At 37.5% G+C, this 18232-nt stretch overlaps 1 protein-coding gene across 1 annotated transcript in view; it reads left to right on the top strand.

Annotated features, from left to right (window-relative positions):
* Window positions 1-6180: 6180 nt before the first annotated feature.
* Window positions 6181-18232, top strand: part of LOC108557986 (ecdysone-induced protein 74EF-like) — a 21291-nt gene continuing 9239 nt past the window's right edge. The window contains exons 1-3 of the mRNA XM_017914746.1: window positions 6181-6778; window positions 14667-14840; window positions 17646-17888. Coding sequence (XP_017770235.1) covers window positions 6478-6778; window positions 14667-14840; window positions 17646-17888 — 718 coding nt within the window. The 5' untranslated portion in view covers window positions 6181-6477. The remainder of the gene's footprint in view (window positions 6779-14666; window positions 14841-17645; window positions 17889-18232) is intronic.

The raw sequence follows: 18232 nt of genomic DNA, 5'->3' as shown, positions 1-18232 counted from the left end.
TTGGCGTTTCGCAAGGATCCGCCGAAAATGCTTCCTGTCTTCAGGGCTTTAATTAATGCGACGCGTTTATTAATGGTGCCTCAGCTATTTCTAGTCGTGTAGTGAGGAGGCCTTCGCACAAGCCTTTCCGTTTCATATTTTGTCGTTGGGATTATCTTCCTCCTCATGTAATAATAAAGTTTTTTTTTTTATTCTCTATATAAAAATTTCGTCCTTTGCTGACCATGTCTTCTTCGTGTCCACTTAAAGTCCTTTGATATCAAAGAGGCGGAGGGGCGTTGTTGTACCCTAGGCCCCCTAAAGCGCAATAGAACCCCAATGGGTGAGAACAGCTTTTAGAACCTAAACACATAAATAGCGAACTTTCGGACGTCGAATAATGTGCGGAGTCCGCGAAGATTAAGGTTTTTTTTCTTCTTCTTCTCTCTAGTAGGTTGCGAAGGGTTCGCGATTCCGTTTGCCTACGAATGAAATGAAAAGGGGTTGTTCAAGTCCGTGTACCTATCGAACCCAAATTCTTACTGACCACGTGCATTCTAACGTATTCGTACAACGAAAATTTTAATTTAGAATTTATAAAGAAATAAGTGTAAACTATATAAAATTACAATATTTTCATTCTTAATTAATTAAGTAGAAATATGTGCTTGTTTTAAAAGATATTTTTTCAATAATGGACAAGATATCTTTTAAAAATTGTAGCTCTAAAGAAAATCTATGTAAAACAGTATAAAATTGTAATACTTTTCATGTTTCGTTTTGTCTTATTATGATTGTATTACTTGTAAGATATTTTTTCAATAATGGACAAGATATCTTTTAAAAATTGTATCTCTAAAGAAAATCTCTCATACAAAAATTTAATTTATTTTTTCTTTTGTCTTATTATGTTTTGTTTTTTATAGTGATTTTTGCACGTGCTAAAAGATATTTTTTTCAATAATGGACAAATTGTTGTGGAAAATCACTCATCAAAAAAATAATTAGAAAAAATTTAACAACCGACCCAACCATAGCTTATCAAGAGCCGTAATGCAATAATTACTAAGTAACTTATCAATTAGTTATCTTTATACAATATACACATTTACTAGTTACTTGGAAAGTACCACGTAACGATTTTTTACAAAAATGAAAATTTAAGATTTTGTACTCATTTTGTAATCATTTTTTCGTACAAATTGTTCATAAACTTGGATGAATAAAAAAAATTAGGACTTTGTCTAATTTAAACTTTTGTAATTATTATGTCTGAAAAAATTGTTCATAAAGTTTGAATGAATATTATGACTAAGTATGAAAATTCGGTTTGTTTTTGAAATGTTAATGTATAGTACGGTTGTTAATTTATTCAGAATCATATGGTTTATGATTAATGTTTGGATCTCGGACATAGAAAAATCCGTCGGACATTTAAATAATTTTAAAGACCCCACCGGGTCGGGTTTCGGCCCTTCGTTGGGTCTTCGAAAAAAAAAATAATACCTAGTGTATGTCCGTGTCTGAAAAGGATGTGTCTTATGTATGACCTGTCGCTTGTGAAGAAAGGGTGAAATTTTCTAAATGATGTAACCAGCACAACAAAACGCACGAAGTTCTCTGAATGAAGAAGAAAAAAAAACGATCCATCAATTAAAATCATTATTATATACATATGTAGATACGTTCCTGGAAAAATCGTGCAAAATGAAACACAGAATTCTGTACAAAATATGTTGAATTAATCGTGTAAATCGATCTAAATAATAAAAACGTGTAAAACGAAACCGTGTAAATTGAGGGATGAATGTATTTATATACAAAAAATCTTACACCCGACCCAATAATAGCTTATCAAGAGCCGTAATACAATAATTACTAAGTAACTTATCAATTAGTTATCTTTGTTTAGAAATATACAATATCCACATTTACTAGTTACTTGGAAAGCGCCACGTAACGATTTTTTTACAAAAATGAAAAGTTAGGATTAAGATTCTTATAAGACTATGTTCAGCTTATTGAGATTCTTATAGGACTATGTTCATCTTATTAAGATTCTTATAAGACTATGTTCATCTTATCAAGATTCTTATAGGACAATGTTCATCTTATTAAGATTCTTATAGGACTATGTTCATCTTTTTGAGATTTGTAAGTTAGGATTTTGTACTCAATATAAATTACAATTTTGTAATCACTTTTTCTGACAAATTGTAATCATTATGTCTGAAAAAAATGTTCATAAAGTTTGGATGAATATTATGACTAAGTATAAAAATTCGGTTTGTTTTAAATCGATTTAAATAATAAAACCGTGTAAAACGAAACCGTGTAAATCAAGGGATGAGTGTATTATATATACAAAAAAAAAACAAAAGTTTACATAATCGAAGTGAATAATAATTCAAGTGCAAATTAAACATAAACATCGCTTGTTTATTTTCATTATTGCGCAATGTGATTTCGTTATGTAAAATATGCGAGATATTTGAGAGTTAATAATACAAGTATGCGACGGATAATGATGATAGCAATCGCGAATTTATAATAGTATGGTTGAAAGGAATAGCATTAAACTTAATACGATGTTATCGGTCTTTAATGTTCTGCAATTACAAATTCATGATCGGATCCGAATAACTCCATTCGATATTTTTACATAGAACGTTAATTTTTTTCCAATTTATTATATAACTACGATCTTTATTTGTATATAACTCATTTGTGAAGTTGTTTTTGGTAGATGCAAATTTGTGAAATGTTAAAGCGTGCGTCAGATGAATTCGGCAATTCGATAGGTCGTGCCTTATCCCGAAGATTCGCCTGTAATTGGATACTCTGCAGCCTGATACAACCCGAAATATACTCTTTCTGCAGGATTGTAATAACATATCGATGATGGTGGTGGTGTGTGCATGTTGCGAGAAGGATCACAGATGTCGAGAAGATCTCTTCGGGTCCATCTCCAAATCGTGGAACCTGTTTCGCGCTCCGTATCAGGTTCCACTTTCAGCTCAGCATTTGCATAATTCTCGTTGCGCAATACCTGTATTAGTTTTAGGATTATCGGGCGGATAGTTTTCTTTTCACGGTCATCCTTTCATCATATCGAGAAGCTTGAATGTTTGCGCGGTTTATGTTACAATGCAAATTTTTGTTACTCGCAGGGGTCAGAGCACCCCTTTCGTAGAAACCAACCCTACAGTGAAAAAAAAAACTACTATCTCTTATTCGAGAAAATAACATATTTGCAGATAAACTTAGTTACAACGAGAAAAAAAATATATATTACGTGCGATCGTTTTGTTCACTTTCCAAAGTTTCCTTTAAACGTGTGAGGGTTTATTCATGAAGTCCTTAAGGACTCCTTTTCTTATTCGCATTCACTTCGACTTTAAAAAAGTTCCACATTATATTCTTGGTTATTTTTCTCTCGCAATTCCTCCGGGTGTTTTCCGAATAACGCGAGGAAAAGTCACTCGCTCCGCGTTTTACTGTTAATTTCAATTACGCTTTTGCAGAATTACGCAACTATAAATGTGCTACCGCAGTACAGTTAAATTGAATAACACGTTTTGCATAATTCATCGTGTGTGTGTGTGTTTGTGTACGTTGTTTAGAAAATCAAATGGAAACAATTTCAAGATCACTGCTGCTGTTGTTTTTTTTTTCTCTCTTGTGCTGTTGTTTTACATTTGCTGTTGTTTTTTTTATTAATTCTTGCACATTCTTTGATTTAAGTACTTTTAATATTCAAGTAAAAATATTTATAAATTTGCTTAACTTAATATTTTCTTAACGAGAATGCATGGAAAAGCGTATAAATTTAGAATAATGAAGAAAAAATTTATAGATTTTCAGAAATAAGTTTGTTTTATTACGTGATACTGAATGATTCATGTGCCACAAATTTAGGAAATCGGAAATGTTAAAGTGAAACAATTCTTAGTTCTAGACTTGTATACGTGATACAATTACTAATTCAGAGATTTATCATAATTTTGGTAAAAAATAAATAAATTTAGGAAATCGGGAATTCTGAGGTGATACAATTATCCTTGCGGACGTGATGAAATGTCTAACTCACGTTTTAACCAAAATTATTGTAATTGTGCTGAAATTTTGCAGAACATAAATTCTATAATATTTTCACATCCTACGTGATATAATTTTTAATCGATTCATTAGATTTGATTTGCAGTTATGAATCATAACGTATATTTAGTAAAACGATAATAAAGTGATTGTGTTTAGTTTTTAAAGTAAATAATCTTGGTTGATTAGAAAATCAATTGATTTATTATTGTTCAAAAACGAAGAAAAACATTTCCTTTTTACAAATTCGTCTGCAATTAAGTTGTCGTTTAGAAAACGCATTTCCTAATGATTAGATAACATCTTCTGCTAATTGACATTAAGAATTACCCATAGTTTTAACTAATTAAACAATGATTTTTCAATCAACTTTAGTTAATATTCAAAAAGATTCAAAAATCGCTTCAAAAATATTGATTATGAAACGTTTATAGAATTGCAATCACGTTTATTAGCTTTACTAAATAAAAATGTTTGTTATTCAAAGTCAATTTATCTTATTTCCTATAATATTTGTTGTTTTTTTTTCTCTCTCTCTCTCTCTCAATCATTCGATAATATATGAGTTTTAACAACAATTGTTGTAATTGATTCCTGAGTTCCTAACGCCAGCGAATTAAACGCAAGAGACCTGCGATTAAGCTATTATTGTAGATGAAGGTCAGAAAATGGTGATATTTTCAGTCAACAAGTTGATGGAATTGCGATGTTTGTGGAAACGCGTGATTTCTGAGTGAATATATCACAATTCGAATTTAAAATGCAATTATTAAATTACATTCGTTTCCTTTCTCTACAATAATCTAATGTACATTTGCAAATGTCACCAATATCTTGTATTATTGTGACATATGCAATTGTTGCTGTGTATTATTTTATTGGTTTAATACAGCGGTCGGGAAACCGAGGTAAATTACCCAAAATGGGGTAAAAATGAATTTTTTTTTGTAATCAATAAGATAACAAACTACTTGATACTTGCCAAGTAGATTATAAAATATTTGAAAAGTTCTTTTTTTTAATTACTAACACTTACTTGACATTACTCGTTAATTGACAAATGAATTATATTTCTTTTTCCATACATACTACCAAATATAAGCAAAAAAAAATACTTGGTAAGTAATGAGTAATTGTTAAAAACAATGAAATTATTAATTTCGTCCACTATCAACTGACTAATTCCAATAATAATCAAATAATTTATAGAAAACAACTGAAGTTTCCATGACTACCAAACATTTGTAAATTCAATAGTACGTATTTGACAATCTACTTGAGAACTTGGAAGTAGTTAATTTTGATTACTTAGTCTAGTCTCACTTTAGTTTAAGTTACAAACGTTACAGATTTCATTTAATACTAGATGACTCTCTTATTTTATCAATAAGATAACAAACTACTTGATACTTGCCAAGTAGATTATAAAATATTTGAAAAGTTCTTTTTTTTAAATTCCTAACACTTACTTGACATTACTCGTTAATTGACAAATGAATTATATTTCTTTTTCCATACGTACTACCAAATATAAGCAAAAAAAATACTTGGTAAGTAATGAGTAATAGTTAAAAACAATGAAATTATTAATTTTGTCCACTATCAACTATGAGTTTAAATTTTAAAATTTAATTTTTGGAATAGTAATGAAAGTATTGACTTAGTGTATGATCTGAAATGATTATTTTTATAAGATTGGTTTCTAAGATTTAGAGTGAATTGCAATATGATATAGATAAGTATTTGCAAGTGTAATTGGTGAGTTTAGAAATTGGTTATTGGTTATTAGAAAAGGTTGGTATTGGTGTTGATTTATTTGCTGGGTTTATGGGTTGGGAGGGCGTATAAGTTTCGGTCCACGCCCACGCGGAAGTGTTTTGTTTACAACAATTTAACATTAGACGCTAGGCATAGATATAGATGTATGTGATGTGATGTGGTTTGTATGTATCTAATATCTAAACGCAGTGTGCCTAACCTTACCCAATGCGCACTGTCCGTCCGTCCTATTGAAAGTGAATGCCGCCGACGTCGGCCGAATCCTACCGAACGTCCCGTATCTGAGTCACTAGGGCAGCAAGAATTCTACAGTCTACACTCTAGTGTATGGGTTTCGCTCCGTACGTGTGGACGTCTATACACAGCTCAACCCTTTTCTTAATGAAACGCATACACATCGCTCGCACACTGTTTGTTAGACGCGCGCTATCCTAGCCACAGCTACCATCATCACCAGTGAAGAGATCTGTGAAGCCTAGACCATCATCATCCTCAGTGGGATACACAACAACACAATCTTACCAAATACTGCTACACCCCCAAAACAGTTGCCCAGAAAACATACTATATACTCCCCTTTTAAAGTGAAGTGATATGAACCCAAATTGACTCGAAACCGTGATGATACTGCAGCATCTCCAGAACACCTTGGAAGTGCGCAACATGCTGCTACAAAGCATGATCGCTCCGGTGAGCCGCAGCAGGACACCCGAGTCCATCAAGGAGGAGAAGCCGGACATCAAGCAAGAGACGGACTCGGACAGCGACTGTGTGCCCTTAGATTTAAGTGTGAACGGGGGTCGTCTGAGTCCCGGTCTCAGGGATCGTGACTCCGGCACCGAGAGCGATGACTCCGGGGGTCGCTGTTCCCCCGAAGGGCTCGACTGCAAAGCCTACAAGAAGAGCCTCATGAAGCGCTACTGTAAGTCCAAAACCAGGAAAAAAAAAATTAGTAATAACAAAAAATAATCCCAACACCTCATCTTCCCATCAACTACCGGAAATCGCATTCGATATTTTACCGTATTAAATAAGGGGGTGTTTGTAAAGGAAAAAAAACGAAGCATCTACCTGCACACCTAACTGTGCTTCAAAAATTGGGTTAAAATGGGTCAAATTAGAAAAAGATAGACGCGTATGGGAGTAGTTTTATTTTTTCATGTTGTTCATCTCGAGGGGGTATTTTGAATAAAGTGCGTTTTATTCGGGGCAGGTAGATCGGGATCCATTAGTCAGTGTCTCGGCATCCTCGATCCTTGCTACCCCCGTCATATCTCTAGGTCACGGTCGAGGGAGGGTGGCGTAGGGAATCGATGGATTTCATTTATTCAGGAAACAAATTGTCCCGGCCTTCATCAATTAACTAGTTCCACCTATACGTGTTTGTGCATGTGTGTGTAATAACAAGGAAGTAGTCGGGGATCGATCGCGGGGGTTGTTTCCGAAGGCCAAGGTCGAGGATCTTCTCCTTAAAGTCCCAGACGTAGTCTTATTCGCCTTCCTTCCAACCAATTTAATCGAAGAGAGAATTCAAAACTTTCCTTCCTAAATTACTCATACACAAATTGAGTCAACTTATTTATAATCAATTACCTAGCAATCTTACTTACATAGCGAATCAATTATAAGAAATTATAGTTAAACTATATTGAATTAACAATAAAATTTTGAAAATGCGCAAGTCAATTAATGTATAATTAACGTGCGAATTCCTTTCGTTCGAGAAAGAAAGCGAAAGAAAAACCTGATTGGAAGAATCTGAATGAGTTTTGTCCGCGTGTGTCTGTCTAGTAGGAAGCAGGCGAAGAAAAGACAATGCGCATTATTACTATCTCTTCTGCATACACCTTAATTGACATTTAAAGAGAGCGCGGTTAACTGTTAATTGCGAATAATGAATGTGATATCACCCATTTGAATATTATGTAGTTTAAACAGTTACATTCATTCCGGCTTGTGTGCAAATCGCAGTATGCAAAAATTATATGTGAACAGTTACACCCGTTGTCCACGTAATCTGTTGTTGATATACATGTTGTTTTCTATCTCTCTCTCAGATCGAGTGTTATGTGTACTTTATTTTTTTAATTTTCATTTTCAATTATTTCCTCCTCCGCCTTTCGATTTGTTCCTTCAGAAATGCTCTTAAACTGTACATTTTTTATTATTCGTCACGCCTCACGATTGTAAGTAAAGAAAAGAAAAAAAAAAGAGAGGAAATATGTAAAACTATCCGGAAATCGTCTATTCTAATCATTCCGTTTTTTTTTAAGGGTCTGCTGCTTCAACTTCCGCGACCTTGCCCTTTTCCCATGCATAACTGTAATCCTCTCACCCTCAAGTCCCAAGCGCTGTTCTCCTTTCTTTTTTTTTTATATACAACCGATATCGAACCTTAACGGAACAGAAACACCCCCATAACTGTAACAAAGGGCTGCATCTTTGTATACCTCTTCGATCAGAAAAATAACTGTATGTGTTTTTTTCTTCTCTTATAACATCTTCGATACGTTTCTTCCTGGTCTTCTGTTGTGCTGCGATTCCGGGTATTTTTCGCAATTCGGTGCGTCGCCTCGGGTTGCGTTCCGCAACGTTACGTCACGAGCGCGCGCCTAGTCCGATCGATGTCGATAGACCGCGCGGGACGGACGCGTGACGTAACGGCGGGCCGCGAGCGCCGGCCGCGAAAGTGAGAGTGGCCCATTCCGAAAAAAAACCATTTCGAACTCTTCAAACTGCCCTCACAGAAACTTTCGAACTTTAGTTTTGCTGCTTGCATAATCTGTACCTTTTATAAACTGTTCCTGCATGAAGCAAACTGTAGTATTCATTATATCAACCTTCTAAAATCATAGTTAAATTGATGATGATTACATTACAGCTATGTTTATTTGATATTATATGTCCAGTTTATTTTTTTTTTCTTTTAAATATCCCGTGTTTGCAACGAACCGAAGTTTTCGTGACCTGATTCCGTGCATTTTGCACGGATATAAAAAGCCGCGACTTGTGCAAGCAAGAGGCGCCTCTCCTCTTCATTCCGATGCGTCTCCACTCGGCACAAAGGAAGTACCTACGACTGGTAGAAGATGACGACGACGAAGAAGTAAAAGAAGAAGCACGTGGGCAGAAATATATTAATTTCAAACGTCGGAACGTAGTAATAAGAGAAATAAATGTGCGTCGAAGAGCATTTACGCGATGGAATTCTCGAGTGGATCGTAAAACTTTTATTTTCGTTCTCAACGTTAATCCGTTTGCCAAGTGTATTATTTATTTATTTATCTATTTTTTTCATTTTTATTTTATTTCTTCCTCTTGTCTCATGTATTTGTTTCTAATTCGCGGTTTATATAAATTGGAAAAAAGGACGACTATAAATATGCCTGATATGCTGGCAGGTGACGGGCTTTCCGGAATTGGAACGCGTCTGGTATCATCACCATCATGATTTGCCGGATGACAACGAAACGAATCGAAGAGAAAACTTTGTATTTATAGAGGAAGATTAGAATTGTGCACGGGACGCACACACACACACGGCAGGTATAGAGAGAGAGGTTTTTTTGTCGCAACTTCCTGTTGCGTTCGCGATCCGTAAATAATGGTACTACTACGGTTTCCGGGTTATTTGGTTTTATTTTAAATTCGCCGCGCAATCGGACACACGCGGGAACCTTGGAGGATCACTGTCGCTTTCACCGCGAAGACGCATTTTTCGTGGCTGCATGTTGTTGTTTTTGGCAAACGCGCGAGGTTGCCGATTTTGGGCAAATAATAATAATAACAACAACAAATACAGAACGGCAACGGGTAACAACGGATTGATGATATCAACGACCCACATGCATTTCGGTTTCGTGTTACATAACGTCGCGGTGCGGGAGGAGGGCATCTCTTGCGTACGCGTTTGTATATGTATACGTCGTCGTCGTCGTCGGCGGCGGTTGCAAAACACTTTTAACATTAATTTCGCGACCTGATTCTCGCAGCCAAAAACAATTCATAAAAATGGAATCGAAGCCGCTAAGAAGAGTTGAGTTATTCGTTCCTTAAGTATTCTCAGAATCGAAATGTCAAAACACTTTCTATAAGAGCGACAGAAAAAAAAAATAATGAAGAAGTACGCAACACATTTTAACGATCAATTTTGGACATTGAAAACTAAACAAATCTAATAGCCCTTAACATTATACTAATACCTAACTAATTGCAGTTATTGTAAATTTGAAGCATTGGTAAATGAAGCTAATGATCTTACATTTGTATCCGGTTAAAGCTCAATCGAAGATTTCGATTTGCTCTTTAAGTTAAGCTAATATTTTTTTACCAATTACCAGATGCTGAAGACCTAAGCGTAAATAATGAAGATCGCGAGCAGCGCACGATATTTCATATACCTGGTTCTCCTCTGTGTGTGCCGTTTCTGTTACGACATGTATGTGATAATAGTTGCCGAAAACTGGCATGAATGATGTCAGCAGCCGGTTTGTCGGTGTGGAAATGAGGTATGTAGGTCGACGTTCACTTGTTCAACGCACACACATTGAAATCAACGATCACGTGATTGCAAGTACGCCGTGCGGCATAAAAGAATTCGCGAACGGTTTCGCTTTTTATATCCACTCACACACACACAGACACACATGTATACATATATGTGCATACACTCAAACTCGCACACTTCAACCGAGTTATTTATTATTATCTGCTCCGCCGCCGCCGCCATTGCGCGAAAAATCCGTCCGAAAATATCCGGGCTTATTATCTCTTCATCATCATCATCATCAACAACAACGGCGTCGCCATTTACTGTCGTTTTCCTCCAATTAGTTACTTACTATACTATTATTACCTTACGATACCGATCACAATTAAAACACAATTTCCAAGCAATCCTAGCCTCAATCCTTTCCTGCTAATTATACCCACTTAACAACGATTTTCCCAGAGCTTCAATTTCATTCAAAAACTACTACTTTCAACTTTTATTAATGAAAATCCTTTTTATTCAATTTTATATAATTTCAACAAATTTTTAAGATTTTAGAAAACTCATAAATATATGCATAATTCAAATTTAAAATTTCATTAATTTAAAAAATCTTTTAATTATTTACAACAAAATTGAATAGTTAATCTGGTCATTTCGTAATGACCTAAACAAATTGGCATTTGAGGATGCATTTGAGGAAATTTGCTAATTTCTGAAACGGCGTTTAAAACGTGATTAATACGATTTTCGTTTCCTGCGTTTATCAGATCGAAAGCTTTCCCAAACTTCCTAGTTTTCCGCTATTTTCGTTTCATATGCAAAAAATAAATAAATAGAGAAGTTCCATCATTTTCGGTACGATCACTATTCCTCTCCTCTTCGTGTCTACAGTTTCTTTTGGAAAGTTTATAATTCCCCGTCTATGTATGGCCACACTCTTCGACGATCTTTTCCATGTTGCTGCTTACCTCTCGGTGCGAAGAACGCGCGTGCAAACGAAACCGATTTCGCTGCGGTTCGAGCCCGAGCGCAATTAAAGACAAGAAAGTGAAATAAAGCAAAACGCCATTAGCCGTGGAATGCATTTTCTACGATTTCCATACTTTTCGCAGCAACTGGAGCGACGAAAATGATTGCACCCCCACCGAAATAAAACGAATAGGTAGGATGGATGTGCAGGCGTCTCCACGTGACATTTTCCAAACTCAACTCAATTGGGCCAAACAAATACGTGTAATCAATAATCACGCTCGCACACATCCAACGAGATACAAAACATACATACACACACACGTTGGATGTGTTATGCAATCGCGCCGCGTACAAGTATTTAATTTTTATACCAGTTAGCCTTAACCCAAATCACGGCGGTTACTTAAAGTTTTCTTATGTAAGAGCGACTCGCGTTCGTTTATTCTCTCTCTGTTTCCCTCTCACACCGACACCCGTTCTTTGTATCTCCTCTTTATTCATCCATATGGTCGCTTCCTCCGAAAAAGGAGTAATTTTTCCGCTCTTCCATTCTTATTTTTTTTTTGCTTCATCTTCCATTTGGAAATTCTGCACCGTTCGGAAATTGCATCTCCTCTCCGAGTGAACGCGTTCTAAACAATCCGTTCCACTGACACACTTCGCGCAAATGCATCTCTCCAAATCGGAAGATGATGATGATGATCACTTTTACCACCCGATATGGAGGAAAAGGAAAAACGCTTTCGGTCTCCATTGGGGATGGATGGATGGATGTCGTCCACCCCAAATCCGTTTAAGATTAATTTTGTCAAAACCCGAAAGGGGCCAGGGTCCAACCGATTCCTGTATTCCCGCACAATGGTCATTTGAATAAGAAAAAAAAAAGAAGGGAAAAGCCCACAACATTTCTTCTTTGATTCCCCTTTCATTAGACAGGAAAAAGAGAAGAACAAAAAAAAACACACGAGCGAGGGAACAGTTTTCTCTTCGTACCCTTTGCAGGAAAACGCAAGATAATCTGCATATGTTATTGGAAATTGCGAGTTGTTTTCACAAGCCACAATTTTTTTTTTCTTGTCTCTCAATCCTTAGAGATACGAACGTTCAAAGTTGAAACTGTCGCTCTGCGCTCGACTATTTTAATTAGCGGCCAGCACCGTTTCCATCATAACAACATCGGCGATTGGAAAATCACAGCCGGAAAATCATAACATCCTCGTTTCCACCGAGATAACCGAAAAACGCTGGTCAAGAACGTAATTTCAATTGGATTCAATTTTAATTATAATTGTCTAGATTATTTCGCTAGAACAACATGTTTGTCTATATAGCGCGCATTCGAATATTATTCTTTTAAACTGTTATTGATGGCATCAAGGAAATGCCAATTTAATCAACAAAATATATATTTACATGGTAAATATTGACGTGCTTAATAAGTTCTAAAAATACATAGACACATCAATCTATAATTAAAATAACGCGATCATATTTATTATAATTAAATGAAAGAATAAGGACAATATTAATAGACTCATAGATTTAAATTGATTCGCAATATATTGATCTTTTTATGATTTCATGAATGTGTTTATATTATTAATGTTGTTTACAAGTAACGAGGATTAATGTGTTTTTTAATCAATGGAATATGATTTTTTTGTTGCTTGTATTTTCTATAGAAAAGTGTATAGTTTTTTTTTTCTGCGATATTTGTTGTGATCATATCCGGTGGTTGTTTGTGTCGCGAGGCGGCAATTTCCGGCGGCGGCGTCGCTTCCAAGCTAATGAATGCAAACGGAGCAATGGATCAAAACCGGCGTCGACGGCGGCGTTGGATGTGGGGGTGAAAGGCGGAGGAGGAAGAGAGGCGCGGTTGCCGCCGTCGGGAAACCAGGGTTCGCCTCCCCAATAAACAGGGTAACGCTTTCGCTTTCCACGGCTGCACAACCCCGCCCGTGGTTGGTCGATACGGCTAGACTGAGCGTCCTTCCACAGGGTCAACGTCGCGACGCCCCGGGTCATGCCCGACCCACGCCCACGCGCTCATGCAGCAGCAGCAGCAAACGACGCCGCCGCCACCGCCGTCGCCTGCACAGACCAAACAACCCATTAAATCCCAACTCTCGCTCTCATCCAACAACCCTCTGGATCACATTTGGGTCAATCCGACATCGCAAACCCCTTTTCATCCGCAGAAATCCCACTTGAAAATATCGCCCCCGTTCTTTTATTCTTCGAAAGCGAAATTAGACTGGCTTGGTGTTACGCAAAAGAAAAAAAGTCCACTTATATTTTTGTTGTGTCTCGTCGTCCCGACCAGCAACAACACGCACAAACAGCAGAAAAAAAAACAAAATTGGACGCCTTTGGCTTTGACTTTGTACACAAGGCACAAACGAAAATACACTCTTGTTTTCATCCGGCAAAATTTTCGGCTTTCATTTTCACGCCAACCGATTTAACATCGCATTACGCAACGACACTTCTTCTCTTCTCTTTTTCGTTTGTTTGTTGTTTTGTGTGTCGTTACGCAAACGCTCGGTACACCTTCATCATCATCCCATTCTTTCCTCTCTCTATTATTCCACGATACATTCGTAGTTTATAGACTACACGTATATTACTTTACCGGAGGCCCATTTGGGTCAAGGGGACTTTCCCTTCCGGCCCGCCGATGAAGCCGCGTGCTCTTGCGCTCTTGAGCGGAAACTCTAAGAAGTAAACAAGAAGAAGAACAACAAAAAAATCACATCAATCCTCGAGAAAATCACAGATAACGCCCGAAATCGATCGACTATTTATCATAATAAATTTGTTTTTCCATCGAAAGAAAGTTAGTTAACATGTGTCTGGAAAAATCGCGAAGGACGTGAAGGGAAAACGGATGCAATTCTTCTCGTCCGCGGATGATTAGAGAAAGTCGTTAAATTGAGTTGTTCGCACAGGAAATCAATTAAATTCCATTTCGTTTCATTTTGCGGCTCTCACTATGTCAACGATCAAGGTTTTACTTGGATCTCAAGTTTAATATCCAGATGATTTCATGCATACCATCAAAAATGGACTGCAATTAAATGCATAATAAGTGTTTAATTTGCATCAATTGAATAAAGAACGACTTCCTCAATGAAATCTCAATAAGGAATTTAATAGAAACGTTTGTAATAGTTTTCAATAAAAATTCTCTGTTAAATGCAAGTTTCTAATCTGAAAGGAATAGTAACAAGAATATTTATTGTATTATTTTTTTGATATCGTTTACTACTTGTATGTGTTTTTCGTATTGATTTTCTTTTTTGAGAAAGTATTTTCATGCCCGTTTATGATTTGGTTTCAGTAGATAGCAGCGAGGTGGTGTACAATCCTCTGTCGCAGTCGCCGCCCCCGAGCAAACTCCATCGGCCCGATAGTAGGGCCCTTCTGCATGGAATCCTTTCAGGACAACACACGGGTCTTCATCCCGCCCACGCCCTCATCACAGCGTCGAGGACATCTGCGTACACAACGACAACTGGTGAGTATCGGACAATTGCAGCATTCCTACTCCCTAAAGACACATCTGCATAAACTCGGCATTATTCCTTGATTCACCCCATTTTTCTTGTTGTTTTGCAAACGGAGGAAGGGTTGCGGCTGCCGCTGCTGCAAGCTTTCGCAATAATACGTAAAACCTTGTTTTTCTGAGGGTCGAAGCAGCAGCTGTAAGGGAAATTCGACACTTGCGGATTTCAGTGCATGAGTCAACCCTTATCGACGTTGACTTGCATAAGCTTGCAGCAGCCGTACCTGCGGGCCGTTTTTTTTTCTCCCTCTCACCGCTTCTCCATTACATTGTTTTGATTGGAGTGGTCCATTTCATCCCATTATGGGCGACCCTCCGGGCTCTTTGTAATGAGATTTGTTTTGGAGAATAATCATTATTACCTGAGATTTATCACACCTTAATACGCAAATCCCGACAACAGACGTTTTGTTCACTTGCGGTCCATCATCCCCCTTTCAGTTTTCTTAAACGAGGCGACCCCTCATCGCATCTCGAAAAATTTGCGCTTTTGACCGGCTCGACAATTTATTTTTTTTATTTCTTCTCTTCCTTCGCTCTTTCTCTTTAAACGCTCCGCGCGCCGCTTTCTCATGGAAAAGGAAATCCGTGATTTTTCCTTTCCCCAGATGGAAACTGGTTTTGCGCTATGTGAATTAGTGGCCACTTATTTCGGTAAATACAGGTTTCCGAAAGGGTGGTCAGCGAGTGTCCAGTTAATAGGCAAATAGGTGGAACGCGCACACATTGCACACCCCTTGACCAGGAGAAGCAGCAGATAACTGTAGATAGTTTAACATAATCTCCCCGTGTGGGAAAAATAGACCGGCGATCCGTTAGTGACCGCTAAAACGAGTCTTCTTTCACTTCTTCTTCACTTCGACGCTTCGCACTTCACGAAACCGACATTTGATATACCTAGGATCGATATAACATACCTTTTTTTTTTCTTTACCCCGATGAACCAACGGGATACCAAAAAACGATTCCACCCAAAATGTAATAAAACCTTTTTTCTCTTCAAATTATCCTTTCAAAATTTACGGCGTTCCCAATTCTGGTCAATTCACGTTGTCATTGACCACTTGTCAAAGTTTTGATGCAACAATCAACTCCATACAAAAAGAAAACGAACGTAATTTCATACAAAACAGATTTCTTAAAGTAAAATCGTTATATCTTCTCGTTTTTATTTAAATGAAAATTATTTTACAAAATTTGAAGATTGAAATTTATAAAGATTCTTTAAGAAGTTTGTTAGTTTCTATTTGTATGTAATTTCTTTAACAGCAATAGGGTTTCGTTAGGGGTAGGTTTTTGTTGCCTGAGGAAATCTTGTTTTGAGTAATTAATTTTCTTTCGGGTCGTGTGAAGAAATGACCGAGGCTCTTCCTTTTGCGAGGAAGTGTATCCGCGCCGGGGAGGAGGTCTAGGATTAGCGGCCGACACGTCGTAGTAGTCTGGCCGAATCTCCATTAGTCACGCATGCCTTGGAAACCCCATTTTCGCCACCCTTTTCTCTCTCGTCCCTTGTCCTTTCTCTCTGTGCGGAAGACGGTGAGCGATTGAGAGAGAGAAAGAAAGAACGACGAAGAAAGGGACCGGCAGTAAATAAACAACACACCCCAAATGGCATGTGCAAGCCGTTCTTCTTCCTCCCCTTATTCTGTGGATATATTTTTTTTTGTGCCGCCTATGTTAGCGAACCTGTTTAATTCCGCGAGCCGATGTCCGGTCCATCCCTTAATGTCCGGCCTGACCTGTTGACCTCACTGCCCATTAATCATATCTATTATACGAGGCCGGGTCACGGCAGGAGGGGGCCCCAGATAGCAGCGGACCATCGCAACCCTTCATCCTTCGCAGCCCTTTCAATCTACACGAATGATTCGCATGGGCCGCACGAAGATTCCCCGATTATGTCGTTACCTACGATGACCGTTGGATAGTTTGATTATTGCGATTTGCAGGCCCTGAATGGGAGTACGTACGTGAGAACTTGAGGGCTTTGATGGTCACTTCTTCTTGTTGTTTTCTCCTTTCTTCTCTTGCGCCCAACTCTCTTTCATTTCAATTTTTTTTTTCTACCTTGTACATTTATTCCTTCCTCCATCTATATACACACACGCATTTTTATTATTACTGTTGTTATTATTATTCGACCAGGACGACACTGTGTCGCCTCGGCTGTGTTCCCCAATTTGCATACGCATTCAGCGCCGGTGAAATGTTTTGATTTATTTGCGTTTTCAGGACGACGCGGTTTGTTGTTTTTAACGAATTCTGAGCTACTCCCCGCCACCTCTCTAACAGTCCCTAAAAGTCTCATTCCTTTAATCCCGCTCAATTCGCTTCGATGACAAAGATTACGCAATTGGAAACACCACGAAAATAAGTTTGCGCGCTCATCGGCACATCCTTGAGAGAATCAGATAGAGAGTATTAGCGGATAGTATCTCCGAAATAACATATCCTTGAAGATGTTCCTGATTATGTGCAATCGTCACTTAATACACTTGGCAAGATAATCCAGGCGTATTAATTATTTTGTAAATATCGTTGCTCAACTAACAGGAACTCGGTCGGTGTCTTATTATACTCATCACATTACAACTTCTTATTTTCAAATATCACTTTCGATTTATGATCATTGCACGCAATATCAGAACGATTTATAAATTCAATTAACAATTAAAACCACCATTATATAATGATAACTTATCAGAATGTTACGAATTCATGTTTAATAAATTTGCATTTCTTGTTATTTTTTTGCAGGATCTTTACCGCCAAGTCCTGCGGATTCCGGCGTGTCGGATGTGGACAGCTCGTCGAGCGGACACACGTCTACGGACGAGCTGAAAGCACGTCTTCAGCCCTCAGTTTTAGGGCCCCACTCGCCCTTGGGGTACCATCACAGCCAGCAACAGTTCCTCGCGCCCTACACCCACTACCCATCGAGCCAATCTCACCACCGCTCGCACCTCACCCACCAGCATCACTACCCAGTCAGGCCGCAATGTAAGTACAAATAATAATAATATATTCCTCACAATCAAAATTGCATTCAATTCAATAATCGTCGGTTTTTGTTGACTCGAATTTATTTTAATTACCGAATCTCGATAATCGAGAGCGCCGCTCTTTTAATTAGCGCTCATAATTACATAAATACAGTCGACCATGTACAGAGTGTATCAATCGGGCAGCGCTGATAATTTATTTATTTGCTAATTGCACGACTCCACGCAATGATTTTTGTTTTATCAAAATTTTCAAAAAATTCAATCTTCAATATTTCAATCTTCATTTCATTTCTTCAACTCATTCAACTTTTACACTTATTATTGACGAACATTATATAT

The sequence above is a fragment of the Nicrophorus vespilloides genome, unplaced genomic scaffold (assembly GCF_001412225.1).
Source record: "Nicrophorus vespilloides isolate i.1.1-1 unplaced genomic scaffold, Nicve_v1.0, whole genome shotgun sequence".
Classification (NCBI taxonomy): Eukaryota; Metazoa; Arthropoda; class Insecta; order Coleoptera; family Silphidae; genus Nicrophorus; species Nicrophorus vespilloides.
The sequence above is the reverse complement of the archived record's forward strand: the minus strand, read 5'-3'. Positions and strand labels throughout refer to the sequence as shown.